The sequence below is a fragment of the Trichechus manatus genome, unplaced genomic scaffold (genome assembly GCF_000243295.1).
Source record: "Trichechus manatus latirostris isolate Lorelei unplaced genomic scaffold, TriManLat1.0 scaffold00093, whole genome shotgun sequence".
NCBI lineage: Eukaryota > Metazoa > Chordata > Mammalia > Sirenia > Trichechidae > Trichechus > Trichechus manatus.
Genome location: NW_004444029.1, coordinates 7,621,795 through 7,646,138, shown reverse-complemented (window position 1 = coordinate 7,646,138; position 24,344 = coordinate 7,621,795). Strand labels below are relative to the sequence as shown.

Here is a 24,344-nt window from a genome sequence, read left to right as displayed (position 1 = left end):
TTTTTGATTATAACCTCTTTATAATCTAGCTAACAGAGTGTCAAGTTACAAGTTACAAAATAAGTGCAGGAGATACTATATACGAATACTTTTACCTTTAAATCAATAAATCTTTTGTTATAAAATACCACATGACATTGAAAAACTGACATACATACATATATTCAAATCGCAACTGACCTCCCAAACCACATGCCTAAAATAAGATAAAATGCTATACTACGTCAAAGTGGCCCCGTTCCCATTAAAATTGTATTTTATTTGTTTTTTTTTTTTGAAAAGATGTAAGCATACAAGGTTTCCTACTACACACATAAACACTACACACTTGAAGATAAATATTAGAAAAAGGAGAATGTGAACAAGAGCTGGGATGTTCGAGTGAGATTTGTCAAAAAACAAGACTCAGGTACACAGTGCCAGATCTCATCATTACCACCAAAATCTCCTTAACAGGGCTTAGAAGATGTGTCGCTGCCATCTTATTTCTGAAATAGCTGTCAGTTAAAATACTTCATTGTTCTCACTATGGGTCTCTGATGACCTCCTTCCCTTCAGATACAATACTTGGAGAATACAATTTTATTTGAGAAGTGGCTCACACCTTGTAGTCAAGAAATTCTGGGGCCATTATCCACCAGGGTATCATTCCAGAAGTTCCAGCTCACTGAGACCATGGAGTTAAATGACCATACATGAGATCAGATTCTAAAAGGAAGAAGAATCTTGAGCAGAGTGATATGGAAAATGAAGAGATGGGATGAACTGGAACATTCACGTCCATGGTTCATTCAGTCAATGGTAATCTGATCGCTCACACCATGGTCCCCTATTTCTCCCCAGCATCCCAACTAAATGCAATACTAGAAACATTTATGAAAGCCTACAAAGGAGAACCAGGGAGGAAGGGAGCTTATTATCAGGCCGTGGAGAAGCAGGTGGATGCGTTTTTATTTGTGTAACTGCTATATATGAGCAATAAACAAAGAACCTTTTTGATACAAGGTGAGGATGAAGAAAGGAGGAAGGTCTTGGAAGGCTGGCATTTAGACAATGGAGGACGTGGGCAGGAGAGCCCTGTGTGTAGGAGAAATTCTATGACAAAGTGAAGAAGGCGAGACAACTCAATATATGGAGGAGTAACTACAGACTGGCATAGCTGGATCTCATACACAGCAGGAAAATCAATGAATGTCTGTGGAATTTAAATGAAGAATAGGTACACAATAAATACTAAGACTGGAAAGGTGGGAAGGGGCCAGGCCTGTAGCGAGTGAGCATGCCATGCTCTGAAGTCTGAACTTCACTCTCCAGGCAAGAGAATCATCAAAGGCAGAGGACACTGAAAGGGAAATTTCACTTTCATAAAGGCCCTGGAGCCTGCTATGCTAGGTCTTACCATGAAATTTTGCGGGGGGTTGGGGGGGACAGGTAGGGAAAAGAGCAAAATGAGCTATTGAGCTAAGGGATCAAAATCACATCAAAATGCCCTCTCTTTCTTTACAACCTACTAGTTGCCTTGCTTGACCCAGAAATGTTTCACAGCAGATCAGGGTTTTATAAACAAATCAAGTCAAAATTTCCTCAGCTGTATTTCTATTTAGCTTTCCATTTCACGGGCCAATTACTTAAGAGAGCTTTTTCAACCAGATCCATTTACTGAGCCTTCAATCATTCCGTAAATATGTGTTGAGCATACGTATGTCTGGCACTGCTTGGGGCTCAGAACACAAAAATAAATCAGACCAACACAATCCTACCCCTTGGAGATTACAGACATGCAGCTTGGCACACAAAGGCTCCTTCTTGGATAGATCAAACCTTACCTACTTACTGTCATCCAAGCATGTCCATTTTCTACACAAAGTTAGCCCTGGGAAAAGCTATGAATGAAAACAACACATCTTCCAAATGCCATTTCCTTATCAAAACGTTAGGCTTAAGTTTTGAAAAGATACAGTTCCCTCCATTATGGATTACAAACTATTATTTCACCATGTTTATCAATAGCTCTTCCTTTTCTTAAGTACAAACATCTGCTTACTCCACCGCCCTCCATCCTCACAAATGTAATCTACCAAGGAACTGGCCTACCTGGTTTGTACTGGGCTTGGCCCAGTATCCTCGCTGCATTTAACGTGGATGCTGACTACACTTTTATCACTCCCGCCTCATAGTTATCGAAACCTGTCATCTCATCTTTAAGACCCAGAGACAGCCACCTCTCCCTTCTTTGCAAAAAGTTCCAAGAGAAGATCAGATTGCAATTTGGAACCTCCCACACCCTGCACTCACACACTTCGCCCACCTTCTTAAACTTCCATCTCACTCCCACATTAATCTGCTCACGGTCAGCACTGACCCCTCAACCAGTTTCTCGTACATGAGACTTTGCTGTCTTCCTACCCATACTCTGTGGCTCACCAGCTCAAAAACGCCACTGGTAGCATCTTAGATTCCCTAGCTAATACTTGTTCCTTCACCAACTAGCTTGCCCAATCCCAACTGAGGGTAAGCCCTTATTCCATTCTTTCTCTCTGGTTACCACATATTGCTGGGAAAAAAATAATAACAGGAGGACAACTGGTGCCATTGCCAATTCGTGAAACTAAGCCTTGCCTAGACCTTCATAGTACTGTCTGTTTAATATGACTTACTTTTAGCATTATATCGCATTCTTCACACTGCTTATTGCAAACCTGTCCTATTCTTCTCTGGTTCCTACCTTCATTCCCCAACAACCTTTAATTCACTCTGAAAATAGTTATTATCTTCAAATTTATTCTGAAGATCAAAGTCATCAAACAAAAGCTTCCCCTACACTTCTGTATCTAACCAGTTCCTCACATCCTTCCCCATCCCTCTTCCACTCTCAATACAGTGCTAGCACCGGGTGTTTAGGCCTCTTCCATGGTGGCTGGGTCCATTGTTATCCCCATTTTCTCTTTTATCTTCCAACTTTTCCTTTCCCTGTTTTTGTACCAAACAAATGTGATCAAGTCACTCCTACATGAGTGGACACCACCACCACCACCACCATCAACAACAATGAAATTCCTTTGGCCCTTCAAGATGGTGCAGATACCAGATACCACTTCTTCAGGAGGCAATTTTTGCAAAACCTCATCTCCTCTTGTCCAAATCTTGCTGTTTTTTCAGTCTAATTCTAAGCTCTGCTTGTTAAAATCCAAGGGGGTATCCTTTATCTTTACCTCCTTTAGAGCATGCATCATACTCTTCTTTACATGGCTCAATTTTATCATCTGTGAAATAATTTCACAACGATTAAGTAAGACAATTATTTCAGAGCCTAGCGAAACCCAATAAATACTTTTATTAGTAGTATTTAATAGGAGTAGTGACAGAAGTAGTACTAGTAATTCTTGTTGTGATTATTATTGTTATTATTTAGCTGAGTTCTTGACTCTCTTAAACTATAAACTAGTTGAGGACACATATCATAACTTCCTTATTGTTGAGTTTGAAGCTACAGTAATCAAGCTAGTGTGGTACTGCCATAAGGACAGATATATAGAACAGTGAAGTAGAATTGAGAGTCCAGAAATAAACCCTTCCACTTATGGTCAACTGATTTTCAACAATGGTGCCAAGATAATTCAATGGGAAAAGGACAGTCTTTTCAACAAACGGCGCTGCAGCAACTGGATATCCACATGCAAAAAATGAAGCTGGACTCCTACCTAACACCACATAGAAAAATTAACTCAAAATGGATCATACACCTAAATGTAAGAGTTAAAACTATACAGCTCTTAGAAGAAACACAGGAGTAAATCTTCAAATCCTTGGATTTGGCAATGGTTTCTTAGATACGACACCAAAAGCACAAGCAACCAATGAAAAAATAGACAAACTGGACTTCATCAAATTAAAATATTGGTGCTTCAAAGGACATTATAAAAAAACTGAAAAAAGACAACTCACAGAATAGAAGAAAATATTTGCAAATCATACTTTGGAAAAGGTCTAGAATCTAGAATATATAAAGAACTCTAACAACTCAATAATAAAAGAACAAATAGTTCACTTTAAATCCTGAACCGAAACTATCTCCTGAAGTCATTTTTTCACTAAATGGTAGCTCATAAAGTAAAGAATATCACCCTTGAGTACTGTGGTTTTTTAAAAAATCATCTATATGAGACCAAATGGTCAACAATTACTTTAAAGCACAGATGAGAAGGCTGGAGTGGGGGGCAGTGAGACTAGGTTAACGGGAATGGAGCAACTGGAATGGAGATAATGAAAAGGTTGACACAATGTGAAGAATGTAACCGTCATTGAACAATATGTGTAGAAACTGTTGAATGGGAACCTATTTTGCTGTGTACAGTTTCACCAAAAATAAAAGTTATATATACACACACACATAAACAAATAATGAAATCTTTAAAAAAAAAAAAAAAAGAGCAAATAGCCCAATTAAAACATGGGCAAAGGATTTCAACAGATATTTCTCCAAAGAAGATATATAAATGGCTAATATGCACATTAAAAAGATGCTCAACATCTTTAATCATCAGGAAAATGCAAACCAAAATCACAGTGAGATACCACTTTACACCTACTAGGAAGGCTATAATAAAAAAGACAGACAACAACAAGTGTTAGGATGGATATGGAGAAACTGGAACCCTCGTACATTGTGGTCAGAATGTAAAATGGTACAGTCACTTTGAAGAAGTTTGGCAGTTCCTCAAAAAGTTGAAACATAAAGTTACTATATGATCCAGCAATTCCATTTCTAGACATATAACCAAGAGAACTGAAAACGTATCTCTATACAAAATCTTATATACGAATATTCATAGCAACATCGTTCATAACAGACAAATGATTCAACGGACAGCTCAAAAGTCCATCCATTGATGAATGGATACACAAAATGTGACCTATCCATACAATGGCATATTATCCTGCTACATAAAGAAATGAGGTGTTGACATATGCTACAACTTAGATGAACCTTGAAAGAAATGAAAGAAGTCAGTCACAAAAGGCCACATATTATATGATTCCATTTATATGAAATGTCCAGAATAGGCAAATCCACAGAGACAGAAAGATTAGTGGTTGCCAGAGGTTGGAGAGAATGACTGCTAATGGCTCTGCGGTTTCTTTTTGGGGTGATGAAAATGTTCTGGAATTAGATAGTGGTGATGGTTGTGTAACTCTGAATGTACTGTACCAAAACCCACTAATTTGTACACTTTTAAAAAGTAGATTTTATAGTATGTGAATTATTTCTCAAAAAATGGGACTAAAAAGGTAAGGATGTATTTAATTTAAATACATAGGAAAAATTAGTGAAATAAAAATTTATTTCTCATCATTATAGTTCATTAAGTTTATTCTTACTGATCACAAGATAAAAAGAAACCTTACATATTTCTTGTAAGTGCTATTTAATGGACTGTTCTGCATCCCACAGGAAGCAACTAGCTTCCAGAAATCCTTTCATTACAGTATCTGTTTTGATGAAATGCCTCTGCAGTACCCTGAGCCCTATATGGACTAAAAATCAGGACGCTGTCAGCATCGTAAGGAGGGTACAGCAATTAGGAGCACAGGCTCTAAATTCAGAATGTGTAGCTTCACATCTTCATTATACCACTTACTAGTTGCTTATTCAATTGTGTAACTAGTTGTGTAACAGGTTATTAAACTCCTCTGTGCCTCAGTTCCTTCACTTAGAAGAGAGAAATAAAAATAATAAGTATAGCTCACAGGGTGGGCTGAGGATTAAATGAGCTACTGTATGCTTAAAATAGAGCCTGGTACACAGCAAGCACTCAATAATGTCAGGAATTATTATTATCCTCATTAGTCTGCAGGGGACCCTAGCACACAACCATAAACTCTGAGGTAGCCAGGACTCAATGCCATATTAGATATGCAGAATGATTCCATAAAACACCATCCCTTCCCATCTGGGCTCCAACATATCAGGTCCTAAAGGCATTCAACTATGTGTTGGATGAATGAATACAGAAAAACTGAGAGAAAAAGAAGAATCTCTGGAAAATGACTTTTCAGAGCAAATTAATCTTTCTTCCTTTGGATAATGACGGGGAGAAAAAGGAACCAAAGATTGAGGAGACAAATTTAAAATTCCTTATTTAGATTACTATAGCTTGTTTCACCATAATTACCATCAACAGAATCTAATAATCACTAATTGATTATTCATCTGTTGGTAGGAGAAAATCTAGAGCAACTTAAAAGCTTTCTATTAAAATAATGAGAAAAAGAAAATGGAGAGGATTTCTGATGGTGATATAACTGATTTCTCTGCCTTGCTATAAGGAAGAGATGAAGCAGGGAGAGATAAAGACTTTTCTTCCTATGGAAACATCAAAGGGGTTTCTGCTGAAATGCTATGAAATGAAATAACTATTGCACAACTTCTACTTGCCAGTGTACAAACTGATCTGAAGCAAAACTGTGAACTCTGGAAAAGTGACTTTTTAGCCTCTTATTTCAGGAAAGGTAAGCATGGTCAATGGTCTAGGGTGTATGTGACCCCATTCTGGTCAATGAGGTGTAAAGGAAAGACTTCTAGGGGCTTTGGTGGGGGGAAGATTTTCCTCCTTGGTAAGAGCTGGGAACACAAAAGAACCTCTCTGGTGCCCGCCTCCTGCTTTGAGGCACTGGGTGAGGGCGCGCTCCTCAAGACAGAAAAGCCCAAAGGACTGCAGAGACCCACCCAGTGTCTGACAACTTTGAGCTGCAGAATCAGCCTTAGAATAACTAACCTCCATGCTTCTTGTTACGTGAACCCGCTGCTATAGAGTTGATTCCGACTCATAGCGACCCTACTGGACAGAGCAGAACTGCCTCACAGGGTTTCCAAGGAGCGGCTGGTGGATTTGAACTGCTGACCTTTTGGTAAGCAGCCGAACACTTAACCACCATGCCACCGGGACTCCACCTGTTTTTGCAACTTGTTATTGGATGTTTCTATTTTGTATAGTCAAAAGCATTTGTAATTTTTACAGAAATCCTGGATTTACCCTCTAATTTTTCTCATCTTTTATATTTTCCAACTGTTTTTATTCTGCTTTCTGGAAGATTTCTCAACTTTATCTTCCAACGTTTGTTTATTGATTCACTCACACACATACGTACATACATGTAAGTATACACATATACCTATATATATTTTAAATTCCTGCTTTAGTATTTTTAATTTCCAAAAGCTCTTTCTTGTTCTCTGTCGCTTTCCGCTTTTTCAGTACAGCCATGAGACAAGAGCAGGCGCTCTATTTTCTTTTAACTTCAAGGTTAATTATAGTTATTTTCAAGTTTTCTTCTGGGCTCTGCACTGTTTCTGAGTTCCTTCTGACTAGCTCTGCTTTTGTCTTTCTTGTTAAAAGCTTTCCTCAAATATCTGGTTATCCTTAGCCGTCCATTCATGTATCAAAGTTAAGGACTCTTGAAAGCCCACGGAACGGTGGGTCTGAGGGGTGATCAGGAGGGACTTGGCTTTTCACCAAAGGGCCTGCAGCTAGCAGTGCCTAGAGGTCTGTTCTCTTGGGCTGGTCCATTTTCCCTGGGGAAGAATCCTGTCGTCCCCAGTCAAGCTCCCCCTCAGTGCAATGTTTTAACTTGTTCATACGTTTAACGTCTGTCATTCCCCTCCCCTTCCCCCTACGAGAACAGAAGCTGCTTGAAGGCAGAGATTTTTGTCTGTTTTGTTTACTGTTATATCCCCAGGGCCTAGAACAGTGCCACTGTCAGCAGGCACTCAACAAATATCTGTTGAATGAATGAATGATGATTTATGGAACACTTACTATGTATCAGGAACTATGCTATTTCATAAATATAAACTCAAGCCTTCAATGACCATGTGTGTGGTATCATTTTACCAATGAGTTGAGGTATAGGAAGGTTAGGTGGCCTGTCTGTGGAAACCAAGGCAGAGCTGGGGTTCAAGCACAGGGTCTGCGTGACTCCACAGTTCAGCTTAACCCCTATACTATACCACCCTCTGCAGAATCTCCTGCTTCACCACATGCTAATCATGTAACCTGTGAGGTATGAGCTGCCGTGTACTGTCCTAGTTTGACTGTTTTGAATAGTTGGTTCAATTTTGGACGTCTAATTTGAAAAGGAACTGACCAAATATATCTAGTAAAAGGCCTACAAATCATGCCACTAAGAATGGCTGAAGGAATTAGAAAGATTTAGCCTGAATGAGAAGAGCTGTTTGGGAGTGAGGTGGGAGAAGCAATGGCACGATAAACGTGTAACAGAGTAGTGATCACGAGCATAGACTTCTGAGTTAGATATATGCATTTTCCCCCTTACTAGCCGTGCAACCTTGGGCAAGTTACTTAACCTCTGTTTCTTCACCAGTAAAACAAAGATAACAAAAATACCTAGTATCTAGCTCAGAGGTAATTGTTAAGGATTAAATTAAATAATAAATGCATTTAATACTGTGCCAGGTACAGAATAAGCTCAAAGGTTTGTTGTTGCTGTTCTCTGAATGTTGTTGCTTTTAATGTCCATCAGTCCTCAGACAGCACAAAGCCTGAAGTGTGTGTGTGGAGGGCAGTGAATCACTCCTAGAGTAAGCCATGGTTACTGATGCAAATGTCTTCCATCTGAGGATGGGGAAGTCTCCCAAGACTCAGAAAATGTTGGCAGAAAAATGCCTGGTTATTCTGTCTCATTCTGCCTAACAAAGAATTACTATTTTCACTAGAAGTGTTAGTCTCTGTGTGAATCCTCTGCTTGCCCTCCTGAAACATATGAGTAAAAGGAGACAGTACAGGATATTACAAAGTACTCTAACTAGTACTCACAGATAGGCATTCTAATCCTAGCAATGATATTAACTGGCAGTGTGATCTGGGATAAGCCATATGAAGGAGAGGAGAAAGAACAGAACCGTTTATTAGCTGTTACTTCCAAATTTCCAAGTTTCCTTTAGCAAGACAAACTTACATTCTCATGAAATGAGATTTAATCTGCCTTTTCAGGAATAATGAGGTTACTAATTCAGAAACGTAGGAGCCTGTCAATCTCTGCCGAAGAATCTCTCGCAAGTGGTCACCTGATCATTCGTAACTGAGAGGGATCTCCCTGTGTGACCCGCAATTACACTGACACCAGCTTTCACAGAGAAAGGTTGTGGAGGGGAGTGCTGAGCAGTGTGGGCTGCAGAGCCTGACCGCCTGGATTCCTAAACAGCTTGCGAGCGGTGGAGCCTCGAGTGACTTACATAAGGAAACTCATGCCAAGAAAGTTTCTCTGTGATTACAATAGTAACTACCTCATAGGATTAAGAACAATGACTAACCCTACAAATTCACAATCATGCTCAAAGCTTGATACAATCCTCAAGGCACTATTAAACAGTAGAGCTAAGCAATGCTGGGCTATTTAAAGATTGCAAATTTTACCCATAAAGAAGCAGAAACCAATTCTGGGGGGACTTGTTCTGGAAAAAAGAGGTTTTACAACATCCCCTCCATTTGCAACACGGTAACTAGTTTGCTGACCTTCCAAATACGCTCTCTCTTTTAAAATCTTTTTTTTTTTTCAATCCGGAGTAACATTTTGAAGTTTATATAAAGACTTCCCCCTTTGTTTTATTTGACATTTCCCAAATTACAAAAGTAATACATGTTTATTGTAACAAGTGAAACAAAACAATACGACGAAGTATAATAATGGCAAAGCTAATTCTCTCTCCTTATCTATTTCTAATCCCATCCTCTAAAATAACCAAGATAACCCAAATTATTAGTACAAATGCTTTTAATAAATTCACTTTTTTTTCTTTTCAAAATTACTATAGAGATGGTCTTCAAAAGCTCACCTCCAGGTATATTGACGGTGGATTGTGCTCCCCACCAAACTTGTCCAATAGGGCCTCTATGTGTTCCTGTGTCAACTTGATCATCTGTTTGATATTCCACACCTAGAAAATATTTGAAAAGAATTTAAATAAAATCACTTAGGATGTGAATTACAAGTGTTCTAATGTCGCAACTACACTGCAGTAACTGCCAGTGTCCTTAGAGCACAGAGACCTCAGAGATCATTTCCTAGTACAGTGGTTTTCCCTCCAATTATTAAACACTTTGAGGCTTGTTTCTACACTAGTAGAATACAATATATTTTCAACTATAAAGGGTTCAAATAATGCATGAATATTCAAAATAAACCATGAAAATCTCTTTCACCTTCCCCACATTTCCAGGTCCACTGCTGTTTATGGTTTGGTGTGCATCCATCCATTTCTCCTTTTTACTCATGTAAAAAGCATAAATACATCCATATATAAAATACACAAGTATACGTAAGTGTTTTATAGATATATAAAACATTTTAACACTTGCTTTCTTCATTGAATATGCTTTAGTGTTCTTTCCATATATATTATACATATACATATATATATTAACTCCTTTTTAATGGTGATATAAGAATTCATATGGATATGTACTGCTTATTTCAAAAGTCTTCAAAGTGCAGTGGTAACCAGGGATGAGGTGGGCATGGATAATTTTAAGAGAATCAAGTTCCAGGTCCTCTATCTGAACTCTTCCTAACTGATCTGCTTCAGAACCAGTTCTCCTTTCCTACCTCCCCTCTCAAAATCACCATTCTCCACTGTTATGGATTGAATTGTGTCCCCGAAAATGTCTGTCTACTTGGCTAGGCCATGATTCCCAGTATTGTGTGATTGTCCACCATTCTGTCATCTGATGTGGTTTTCCTATGTGTTGTAAATCCTATCTCTATGATGTTGATGAGATGGGATTAGCGGCAGTTATATTACTGAGGCAGGACTCAGTCTACAAGATTGGATTGTGTCTTGAGCCAATCTCTTTTGAGATATAAAAGAGAAGCAAGCAGAAACAGGGGGACCTCATACTACCAAGAAAGCAGCACTGAGAGCAGAGCGCATCCTTTAGACCCGGGGTTCCTGCGTGGAGAAGCTCCTAGTCCAGGGGAAGACTGATGAGAAGAACCTTCCTCCAGAGCCAACAGACAGAGAAAGCTTTCCCCTGGAGCTGATGCCCTGAATTTGGACTTGTAGCCTACTAGACTGTAAGAGAATAAGCTTTTGTTGGTAGAAACCATCCCCTTGCAGTATTTCTGTTATAGCAGTACTAGATGCCTAAGACATCCATGTTATTAAAAAAAAAAAAAAGCAAAGCTCTTATCCATTTCAAATCCTACTGTTCTGAGATGTATAAACTCCAAGGCACCTAACAAATAGACAATTAAGAGAAGAGGGGAACTCCCTTAAGAGAAAAAGAAAATTTAAGGGCAGGGTCTTATTTTATCAATAAAACAAATTCTTGACAAGGCTCCAATCCTTATCCAGACAGCCTAGAATTCAGAAGTCTAGTGGTTGTTACAGAGGTACATGTTAACATGTTTATTTGAAGGTAAATATGAAGTCAGATTTTTTTTTTCTTGATGAAAAATGAATCCAATTTATCTGACTGGTTTGACAGTCCACCCTTTTCTCCATAATCTCATCAACAATGGGTATTATGAAACTTTTAAACTTTTGTCAATCTGAAGGGTGATCTTGTTGTTTTAATTTGTATTTTCCAAAAGGTTAATAAGCATTTTTCATGTTTATCAGCATTTGAGTTTCCTTTCTGAAAATTCTTTCTTTCCATATTCTTTTTCCCTTTTATTTTACTGAGTTATTTGCATTTTCTTATTGATTTATATATACTCTTTATATATTCTGGATATTAATCCTCATTCTCCTACAAATGTTAGTCTTTTGTTTTTACTTTGTTTCTTTTGTTGTATACAGTCTTGCTACTCCAAGTGTGGTCCCCAGACCAGCAGCATCAGCATCTCTGAACGCTTGTTAGAAAGGCAGAATCACAGGCCCCATCTCAGACCTACTGTTTCAGAAACTGCACTTTACACCAAAATCCCATGCTGATTCATATGCACATTAAAGTTTGCAAAACAATGACAGAGGTTATTAGTTTTTCTACAATTAAATATTTCAGTACTCTCCTTTATGATTCCTTTGCTGATCTCTCATATCCCCCCAAAATGTTAGATGTCTGCTTTTCTCTAGCCACACTCACTCCCTGGGTGATTTCATCCTATCTTGTGGATTTACATGACTGATGAAGCCCAAATTTTTAAATCCAGCTCTGCCCTCTCCTCTCAACTTCAGATTCCTTTTTTCCAACTGCCTATGCAACATCTCGGAGCCCTGGTAGTACAGTGGTTAAGAGCTATGGCTGCTAACCAAAAGACTGGCAGTTCAAACCCACCAGCTGCTCCTTGGGAACCCTACAGGGCAGTTCTACTCTGTCAAATAGAGTCACTATGAGATGAGTCAGAATCAAATCAGCTGCAACGGGTTTGTTTTTTTTTTGTTTATTCAACATCTCTATGCAGATAACTAATAGGCATTTTAAACCTAACATGCTCAAAAACTAACTTCCGATTTTTTCCTCCCCTCAAGAGAACCTGTTTCTCCTCCAATATCTTCACCTCAGAAAATGACAAACTCCATTCTTTAAGCTGCTCGAACCAAAAACTTTAGCATAATTCTTGACTCTCTTTTTCTCACACTTGACCTCTGATACATCTCCAAATAAAAATATATGCGGAAGCAGACCACTACTTACCTTCTGGACCATCATTACCCTTGTTTATTCTAAGAGTCTCTGAAGTGGTTGCTTCTGTTTCACAACTAGAATGGCCTAGTCACCAGAGTGATCTTTTAAAAATATAACTTCAGATCACATGTCATTATTCTGTTGAAAACCCCCCAATGGTGCCCCATGAAAAAAATCACCAAGGTCCTCCAACAATCTATAAGGCTTTACATGACCCCACCTTCTGCTGTCTATCCTCACCTCTTAGTATTTTCCCTGTCACTCACTCGTCTCCAATCACACTTGGTCTCAGTGATCTTCCCAACATAGGATCTCTAACTCAGTATTCCTTCTGCCTGGAACGCCCTTCCCCTAGATCTCTACAAGGTTAGCCATCTTATAATCTTCATTCATGTCTTTAATGTCACCTTATCAATGAGGTATTCTCTGACCATTCCAAGGCAACCACTCGTCCTCCCAAGCATACAGAGTCGGTTTCTCTGCCTTCCTAACTTCATTTTCTGCACAGTACAAATGATCACGTTATTAGGTATTTTACTTGTTTATTTTGTTAATTACGCATGTCTTCCCCACTCCCCAGTAGAATATAAAGTCTAGGAGGGCAGGGATTTTGTCTGTTTTGTTTCCACTCAATATTTGCTGGGGAAAAAATGAATGCCTTCTTCAGATCACCCCCATATGATACTTCATCCGTGATGACCGCACTGACACCCAGGCAGAACTGCTTTATAAGTTAGATATTCTTTAGTTAATTACGCTTTTCATGCCTAATGGCTACTTGGAGATCAGAAACAGAACTAATTCATCTTTCTGTCCTCTCATCACTTATCTTGGTGCCATAATCATAACAGGTATCCAATCCATGCTAGAAATGAGATTTAAGCTGTCTTCGGAATATGATGAGAGGAAAAAAAGTTTAATCCTAGTTCGGTAATTCTGTCCTTTGGCCAGTAAATTAAGAACTCTATTACCCAGAGCCTCCTTTTTTTTTTAAGCTGCTTAGATAAAAGTCATGTGCCATTAGGACACAGAACCACTCCCCCAAGAGGTGAAAGAGAGAAAGGGGGCAAAATGATTAGTATGGTGGAATGAGCGTGGGGCAATGAGGAGACTGAGCTGATCAGAATGAAAGTTTCTTGTTGGGGAATAAATACGTAAGACCGGTTAGGTAGGGCAGGGCCAGACCATGAGTGTCTGGAAGTGAGGTTCCTATTTTCCCAAACAAAAATTATTTGACATCCAGAGAATGAAGAAAAACCACAATGAGCCATAGTTGGAATTAGAGAAGGAAAGGCAGGGAGAGAAAATTCTTTCAAATTCCCCCAGAAGAGTAAGAGAAAGAACTTTGATGATACTGCTAAAATACAGACATATTAAGAAACAGAATAAGATGCTGTAAAGAGAATGGCAGATACATAGCTCTGGCCTTAAAATACCTTCTTGGAAAACAGGAAAATCTGTTACAATAACCTTAAAAAGGAAATGAAAGAATCAAAAACAAAAACCTTCAAGAAAGGTACTAGAAGATTTCCTGTCCTGTTTCAATGTCTTTAGTAGACCACAGCAATTCAAACCAGGCAATCTTAGTAAACAACTGATCATGTCTAGTGACTTTACAAGAAGTCCTTGGGTGATGCAAATGGTTAAGTACTGGACTACTAACCAAAACGCTGGTGGCTGAAACCCATCCAGTACCTTGGAAGTAAGGCCTGATGATCTGCTTCTGAAAGGAGACAGCCTTGAAAACCCTATGGAGTATTCTACGCAAGCAGTCACCATGGCTCAGAATTGACTCGACGGCGACTAACAGCAAATAACAGGTGACTTTACAACGGCAAAATTCCCTCTCCAAAAAAAGATAAGAGAATTCAAAAAAAAAAAAGTCTTGATCAAAAGCTGCCTATGTTAAAATATAAATGCAGGCTGACCACTCTGGAGGGAACAGAAGAGCAGCTATGACACAAGAAAACCACAGCCACTGGTCCCCTCTTTCCAATAAAAAAAGGCTCCAGGCTCAGATTGGTTTCTATCATATCTTTAAAGAATATATATTATCAATAATTACATATTATCAATAATTAATAGGTGATAGTGCATTAAAGGGGCCCTGGTGGCTCAGTGGTTAAGCGTGTGGCTGCTAACCAAAAGGTTGGCAGTTTGAATCTACCAGCCGCTCCTTATGGGACAGTTCCACTCTGTCCTACAGGGTCGCTATGAGTAGGAATTGACTTGACAGCAACGGGTTTTGGTTTGTTGTTGTTGTTAGATGCTGCCAAGTCGGTTCCCACTCATAGTGACCCTATGTACACTAGAATGAAACACTGCCTGGTCCTGCGCCACCCTCATGATTGTTGTTATGCTTGAGCCCATTGGTGCAGCCACTGTGTCAGTCCATCACACTGAGGGTCTTCCTCTTTTTCACTGACCCTTTACTTTACCAAGCATGATGTCATTCCCCAGGGACTGGTCCCTCCTGATAATACATCCAAAGTAGATGAGACAAAGTCTCACCATCCTCGCTTCTAAGGAGCATTCTGGCTGTACTTCTTCCAAGACAGATTTATTCATTCTTTTGGAAGTTTTGGTTTAATGCATTAAAAAAGAAAATCTTCCAAACTCATTTTATGAACCCAGCAAAACCTAGATACCCAAACTTGACAAATGCAAAAAACAAAAAACCACCACCTACAAAACAATCCAGCCTGTGAGGACAGACATCAAGCTCTTCAATATAATTCAGTAGTATACTAGTGTTCCAACGCATTAGCCACCACCAATTAAGAAAAGATGCTCTTCCAGACAGCAATGGAAACTATGAAGACTCCAGGAATCAATCCAACAAAAGATACGCAAAACTTTTATGGAACAACAAAATAACATGCAAGTACATAAAAGAAGACTGGGGAGAGACAACCTCAGATGACTCTGGAGTTAAATTTCCTCCCGCTTTTTTGGTAGCTCTCAAGAAGCTGGCTCAGCAGGTCTGAGTTAGCTCAGTGCAAGGAAAGGCTGATGACAGCTCCCAGAGAGCAGGAAGCTTCCCCTTTCTAGTAAGACCATTCCAGCCTCAACACTCCTGCTATTACACAGGAGCCCTTTCCATGATACAGTACTTCTAGTTACGTCTGGCCGAAGCACACATCTACATGGGATAACAGAGCTCAGGGATTGTGCCTGCTCTGGTACTTGTTTATTTTTCTCCATTAAACTTTGTTGTACATTTATGCCATATGCTCTGTATGTGTGTGTGTGTATGTGCCCCTTTCCCTGACAAAGACCTACATACAGACTCAATATCATAATGGTGTCAAATTTTCCCAAATTAATTCAGTGCAATAAACCAAATCCCAAGCGGCTTTTTTCAAGGAACCTGAAAAACAGATTCTAAAATTCTTATGGAAACACTGCACATTAATAGCCTTTTGGCACTTTTGAAGAATAAGGAAGTCTGGTGTATTAGACAGCCAAGACTTATAAAGTAATGGAATTGATACAGGGATAGAAAAAGAGACCAAAAGGACAGAATAGAGGGCTCAGAAACAGAGGCATGGGTATTTATCTACTTGAGTTGGCATTACAGTTCAGTGGGGGACAGGACTGCTGGAATAACTGGTTATCTTTTGGGAAAATGTCAAATAATCCTAAAGAAAAATGGGCAAAAGATTTATGAACAGGTAGTTTACCAAAGAGGATCCAGAATATCCAATAAATGCATGAACAGAAATAAATAACATCATTAATAACCAAAGAAATGCAAATTAAAAAAAGATAACCATTTCATACCTGTGAGACTGGCCAAAAATTTAGGTCTAATTATATCAAGACTTGACAACAATGTACAGCAACAGGCATTCTCATATTCTACAGGTGGGTATAATACAGATGTTTGAGAGTAAATTGACCATATCTAGTAAAGGTGAAGAAGCCCTGCTGGCGCAGTGGTTAAAGTACTCAGCTGCTAATCAAAAGGTCGGCAGTTCGAATCCATCAGCTGCTCCGCAGGAGAAAAGACGACGTAGCAGACTGCTTCCGTAAAGATTTACATCCTTGGAAACTCTAAGGGGCAGTTCTACCCTGTCCTTTAGGGTCGCTATGGGTTGGAATTGACTGGAATGGGTTTTTTGGTTTAGTAAAGTTGAAGATGAGAGTATCTTATCATCTAGCTATCATATACTCACATATGTACAAGACATAGTCACTGTAGCAATGTTATAACAGCAAAATACTGGAACCAACCAAATATTCATTAAGAGAAAAATAGGCAAACTTTGGTATATTCATATAATGAAACATTACGTTGGTATCAAAATAAAGAACTAGAGCTAAGTATATCAACATGGACACATCTCAAAAACATACTATTGAGTGAAAAAAGCAACTTCCAAAATATGTACAGCTTTAAAACATGCAGTTGATGTTCTACACTGTTATGCATATACATCCATGGCAAAAATATAAAAGCATGCATGGGTATGATAAACACTAAATACAGATTAGTGGTTACCTCTGAAGAGGAAGAGAGGGAAAGGAAAAGAATTAGAAATAAGCCTAGATGGTGTTTTATCTGTGTGTATAATTTGTTTAAAAAAATCTGAAGCAAATATGATAAAAGGCATGATTAAACAAAGCTGGGTAATGGGTACATGGATATAAATTATATATTCGCTATACTTTTCTATACGCTTAAATAGTTCATAATCTGGAAGAAAGGGAGGAAAGGAAGAAAGAAAATTCAGGCGGAGAGTTAACTAGCTCCTTCCAGAAATAAATTATACTAAACCTCCCTTTACTTTTGCGGTTGTGGTGGTCCTAAAGCCTGCCTGCTCCACATCTCTGTACTCTAGAGGAAGGCCAGCCTATAAATACACAACATTTGCAGAGAGCCACACTCAGACTTTCCATTTAAAAGAAGCCTATAAAACCATTTGGAATCCCTTGGTGGCGCAAGCAGTGAACACACTGGGCTGCTAACTGAAAGGTTGGAGGTTCAAATCCACCCAGAGATGACTCAAAGAAAGGCTTGGTGATCTACTTCTGAAAAGTCAGTCATTGAAAACCCTGTGGAGCACAGTTCTACTCTGACACCCATGGGATCGCCTTGAGTCGAAATCAACTTGATGGCATCTGGTTAGACTCATATAACTACAAAGCTCCGTACTGCAAACAACTTAGTCCTTTATTCACAAATATGAATACACAGTCAAGAATCACAAGACTATAAACATCTAACAAGAGGAAAGAGAACGATCACAATGAACAAACAGAATGACTGGCCAAGGAGAAAATGGAAATAATGCAAGTAACAAACAAGAACTGAAAAAGGAAAAGTACTATACTCATAGAATCTTGCAAAGACATCATAACCTTAAAACAAAATGTTAAAGAAAAAAGATTTTAGTGGTCATCTAAGACACAACTGTTGGTCTCTTACCGTCTGCAGCAAATGAGAATGAAGAAAATCAAAGACTTGAGAGCAATTAGTCCAAAGGAATAAGGGACCACATGAATCACAGCCTACATGACCTCGAGACCAGAAGAACTAGCTGGTGCGCAGCTACCACTACCAACTACTCTGACTGGGATCACAACAGAAGGTCCCGGACAGAGGAGGAGAAAAATGTAGAACAAAAAATAAAAATCCCAAAAAAGACCAGACTCAGTCGTCTGACAGAGACTGGAGGAAGCCCTGAGACTATGGCCCTAAGGCACCTTCTGACCTAGAACTGAAGCCATTCCTGGAGACCACCTTTCAGCAACCACAGACAGGCCCATAAAATAAACAATAACACCTCAGGGGAATGTGCTCCTTAGAACAATCAATTATATGAGATCAAAGGACAACATCTGCCCAAAAGCAAAGATGAGAAGGCAGGAAGGGATAGAAAATCAGGACAAAAAGAAACAGGGAACCTAGGACGAAAACGGGGAAAGTGCTGACACATTGAGGGGAACGAAAACTAATGTCATGGAATACTTTCTGTACAATCGAACGAGAAACTAATTTGTTCTATAAACTTTCACCTAATGCACAATAAAAAAATTAAAAGCAAAACAAAAAAATGCTTAAGAAAGAAAATCAGATCAATCAACTAAGAAAACACACTATAGTTCTCAAATTGTATATTTTTAAATAAACTATCATACTAGGGAAAAAAATTCTAGAAATTAAAAATATTATTATTGGGAAAAAAAATTTGGGAGAAGAATAAGTAAATAAAAGAATGAACATTGAAGACCATGGTAGTGATTTTTAAACATAAAGAAACTTCCCAAAAGGGAGAGCAAAAGGAGATGGACAATACCAGTAAAAGAATACGTCTAGGAGGTTCAATATTCATTTAACAGGCATTCCTAATGAAGACAATAGGAGAAGTAAAATAAGAGCTTAAAAATACCCTGAGCTGAAGGAAAACATTAATGTTCTGGCTGGAAGGGCTCAGAAGAGGCAAAGCAGGCCGAGTAAAAAGACTCACATCTGGATAAATCCTACCTTTCATGATGAAATTCCAGACTCTTACAATTGGAAAAACAAAACAAAACCCTAAAAGCTTCCTACAAAATAATTCCAATTAACTTGGTGGTGGACTTCTCATGGGTAACATTAAAAGACAATGGAGCATCTACAGCCAATTGCTTTTGACAAGGAGAAAAACAGTCCCTTCAACAAATGTTGCTGGGACAACTGGAAAAGAATGAAGCTGGATCTCTATCTCACTTCAATAAAGAGGTAAGTGATCAATTTCTTTCTTTCCCCCCACATATATAAAACTGAACTGAACAGAATTGTATTTGGAGTAGGATTTAAAGTGAATGAAAATATAGATGAATATACAAAAATTAACTTAAAACTGATCAATGACCTAAATACAAGAACTAAAACCATAAAATTCTTAGAAAAAAACATAGGAGTAAAGCTTTAAGATCTTGTTATGACACTGGATATAACACCAAAAGCACCTGAAATGAAAGAAAAAAATAAATTAGACTTCATCAAAATGAAAAATTTGGGGGCATCAAAGGACTTCATCAAGAAAGTGAAGAGACAACTTACAGAACGGAAGAAGATACTACCCATTTGTACCACCTAGGGATTTTCTGTGAGATAAAGGATGAGAAATAAAAATAGGGAAGGATTCATGAAGATATTATCAGTAAGCAGAAAATATTCTAACTCTGAGTCAAACTTAGAAATTCATCTCAAATGGAATAAAAAGATTTAAAAAAAATGTTTTTCTGGCTAACTAAGATCAGGTAAACCCTAAAGTTTCAGAGAGCCTGAAAAACAAGCAAACAAACAAACAAAACCCAAACAGAGCCACAAATGCACTATTTTAAACTGTCCATCTGTCATGCTCTAAGTTTACTTAAAAATTCAACAACTGCTCAACACTACTATTCAAAAGACTCCTCAGTAAACAGGTAAGTGATCACTTTTTTCTTTTTTCCCACATGCATAAAACTGAACTGAATGGAACTGTATTTGGAGTAGGATTTAAATTCACTGAAAATACAGATGCATATCACGTGAAGCAAAAGAAGTAGTGCAGACTCAGGGCTTTCAATTACAAATATCTGTACACATCTTCACAACAGATTGTGTTTCCTGCCTTTGGGTGCAGTTCTTGGCCATAACTTCCTCTCACTGCAACCTCTTTCTCCTGTAGCTCCAGTTCTCCGGAACCCTGGGACCCTAGGCCAGAGCACCATGTCCTAAGGTTCTAAAATCAAACATCTGTGGAAAATACAGTCACAAGTAGACAACTGGGAAGTCACAGCCTGTTAAGACCACAAGCTCTGTAAAGTTGTGATCTACTCCAGGCTGATCAATGTTTTATTCCTAGCACCTAGGTACACTATTGGGGGCCCTGGTGGCACAGTGGCTAAGAGCCTGGCTGCTAACCAAAAGGCTGGCAGTTCGAATCCACCAGCCGCTCCCTGGAAGTCCTATGGGGCAGTTCTACCCTGTCATATATGGTCACTATGAGTCGCAACTGACTCAATGGCCATGGGTCTGGTGGTTTTCGGTGAGGTACACTACTTAGCATAAGACAGGTAGTTTTATAAGTACTGGTTGCATGGAAATACTAACAACTCTATATTCTGGGTAAGCTCAAGGCAGACATGAAATAACATTCCAGAGGGTTCAAAGGAGGTCAGAAAAACAATAGGGTATAGATAAGGTTAGACAAAGAGGAGCCACCTTAGACAAGATGTGGTATTTTCTTTCTCAACTGGGGTTCCATGAGAGAATTAAATCTAGGGCTTTGAACCAGTTCAAGCTGGTTAGTCATGGTTGACGAAGCAAAGTCAGAAGAGACCTGAATTTTTTAAATTTGGGGAACTGAACAATAACTGGAATGGGTAAAATTACAGGCTGAAGCCCTGGAATGGGAGACTCGGAAGAGGTGTACTGAGCCCTTTCAGGAGGCCAATGTAGAAGACCAGATTATTGCCAGAAGGATGGAGAGTGACACACATTCAAAGTGACAGGGCACTGCAGTTTCCTGCTCTGCTCAAAATCCTACGGTCAAGAGATTTGGTTGCTAGGCAATGCATATGCTGCCCTTGTTTTCTAATAGTGAGATTAAGTTTCTAGTAGGGCTTTGACCATAATTTTTCCCATTCTGGTTATCGTTCTGGTTCACTCAAAATTAAAAAATTCAAGTTTGTTCTGATTTTGCTTCCTCGGCCACGACTGATCTGGGCAGAAGCAGTTCGAAGCTCTGATTACATCCTAATGCCCTAAACTATCCACTGCAAGTACAGTCATGTGTCACCCATTCAGGCAACATCCAACCGCATATACGTCCGTGGTCCCATAAAGTTATACCATATAATATGATGTTCATACTATGTCCAAATCACATAATGTCCTATTTCACACAACGTATCGTGGACATTAAGCAACACATGACTGTAATGAACTATCTTCTCTCCAATACGTCTAGAATCCTACTTAAAGATTCCCAACAGAGACTGAGTTAAAATGTATGCTCACTCGTTTTATGTTTTTAGTAAACCTTGAAATAAAAACAAATATTTTGTAAAGAACACTTGATGGTATGTGAACGTTTTAAGGATACAATGTTATTACACACACACTGGAAAAATATCACCTGGCTCTTTTATTTGCTTTTGCTCTTCTCCTTCCAAAAATATACACTGTCAGTGTTCAAAGACTTCTCAGTTTCTCCATCAGTATAAGATCTCTCAAGCTGCCAATTCCACTGTCCCTGTGCCACATATTCCACTAACAAGTGGGTAACAGGAATATTATGCAATATGTCTTGTACCTGTTTGTGTAGTGCTGACTTTGCACTGACTTTGTGCCAGGCACTGTTTGTACACTTTGTATATATTAACTTAATGCCTCCCAACAACCTAATGAGAATGGGACTATTATTATCTGTTTTACAGATGAAGAAACAGAGAGGTGAAAACAATTTGGCCAAAGCCGCAAAACCACTCTTACATCAGATGCCTATGACTCTAGGAGAAGTAGAAGTGTTCCATTATATATTCTAACCAAGTGCAGGAAGGCAGGTTAGAACTCAGAGGTAATTAAAATTTAAGTAAAAGTGGATCAATGCAAATTCATTCCTTTACCCAAAAAAAAAAAAAAAAATTAATCAGTGTCTACTTTGTGCCAGGGTTCTAGGTAATGTCTGAGACAGTGCAACCATGAAGTACACACTGTAGTTGAGGGAAGACAAGAACTAAACAAACAAAATGGGTATGTCAGATGGTAATAAAAAGTTATGGAGAAAACAGAGCTGGTAAGCAGAACGGGGGAGAGGGCATTTACTAATTTTATAGAGTGGTCAAACTTGAAGGCCTCACTGATAAGATGATATTTGAGAAGAGACCTGAAGGAAAGGCTGCCGTGCAGAGAGCCCTGCAGATATACGAGAAAATCAGTCCAAACGGGGAAACACATGCAAAGGCATTAAGTTAGGAGCATAACTGGTGTGACAGACTGATTGTACTAATGATCCTAATTAATGGCTCCCCTGTAGCCACACCCTTAGCCCTGTAACTTTGTAGTCTCTTCCCATACTGACCCTCCATGTGACTTGCTTTGAGCAATGGAATATTAGCAAACATGACCCAAGCAGAGGCTTAAAATGCAAACACTAGTTTCTTCTTGTCCTCTTGCACAACTGAACTTGCTTGCTCTTGCACCTTGGCCTTGCTATGAGAACATGCTTAGGCCAGCCTATTAGAAGGATACAAAAGACCTGGGGAGGAGAAACATGGAGAAGTGTGTCTTTCAAGGCCATCCTAGACTAGTCAGCCTACTAGAACCACCAGCTGGTCACAGACACATGAGCAAGCCCAGCTAAGATTATCTTAGCCCAGAAAAACCAGCCACAGACTCACAGTGGCTGTTTCAAGCATTAAGTTTTGGGGTGGTTTGTTACATATTGTTATTGTAGCAATAGATGATTAATATATTGTGTTAGAGAAACAGCAAGGAATCTAGTGTTACTGGATTGGGGTGAGTGGCAGGAGGTCAGGGAGACCATGGAAGATCAATCGTGTAGGCTTTAAGAGAACCTGGTAAGGCATTTTAAGGACTCTGCTTTTTATTATGAGTGCAATGGTAAGCCATTAGGGGATTCTGAGAAAAGAAAAGTCACAAGCAACAAAAACAAAAATTGGTTAATTGGCTTTAAAGTTAAAAACTTTTGTACTTCAAAGAGCACCAATAAGAAAGTTTTTGAAAACACTACCCGTAGCCTGGGAGAAAATTTTGCAAACCATGTATCTGATGAGGAACTTGTATCTAGAATACATAATGAATTCTTACAGTTCAACAAAATAAAAAGATGAATAACCCAATTAAAACACGGCAGAGGATCTGACTTGGTCAATAAACACATGAAAAGATGTTCAACATAATCAGCCATCAGGGAAATGCAACTCAAAACCCAATGAGATACCACTTCACATCCACTGGGATACTATAATAAAAAAAGCGTTATGGGTTGAGTTGTGTCCCCCAAAAAGATATACTGAAGTCCTAAACCTGGTACCTGTGAATGCGGCCTCGTTTGGAAATAGGGTCTTGCAGATACAATCAAGTTACGATGAGGTCATCAGGGTTGGCCCTAATCCAATATGGCTGGTGTCCTTGTAAGAGAAGAGACACAGACAGAGACCGAGGAAGATGGTCATGTGAAGAGCAGGCAGAGATCAGAATTATTCTGCTTCAAGGCAAGAAATGCCTGGTGCTACCAGAAGCCTGAGGAGACAAGGAAAGATCCTCTCCTAGAGGCTCTGGAGAAAACAGGGCCCTGCTGACACCCTGATTTCCGACTTCTAGCCTCCAGAACTGTGAAAGAATAAATTTCTGTTGCTTTAAGCCACTCAAGTTTGTGATGATTTGTTTCAGCAGCTCTAAAAAACTAATATAGATTTTTTTTGTTTATTGTTGTAGTTTAAATGAAGTTTACATTTCAAGTTAGTCTCCATACAAAAATTTATACATACATCGTTATGTGACCCTAATTGCTCTCCCCATACTGTGACAGCACACTCCTCCTTTCCACTCCTAACCCTCTCTGCCTTCCCATCTCACCTCCGGATAGAAGCTGACCGTTTAGTCTCTTGTATCTACTTGAGCTAAGAGGCACACTCCTCACGAGTATCACTTTATGTCCCACAGTCCAGTCCAATCCCTGTCTGAAGAGTTGG

At 39.0% G+C, this 24,344-nt stretch overlaps 1 protein-coding gene across 1 annotated transcript in view; it reads right to left on the bottom strand.

Moving 5' to 3' along the window:
- Positions 1 to 24,344, bottom strand: part of BRAF (B-Raf proto-oncogene, serine/threonine kinase) — a 152,403-nt gene that overhangs the window by 77,163 nt on the left and 50,896 nt on the right. The window contains exon 2 of the mRNA XM_012557301.2: positions 9,854 to 9,955. Coding sequence (XP_012412755.2) covers positions 9,854 to 9,955 — 102 coding nt within the window. The remainder of the gene's footprint in view (positions 1 to 9,853; positions 9,956 to 24,344) is intronic.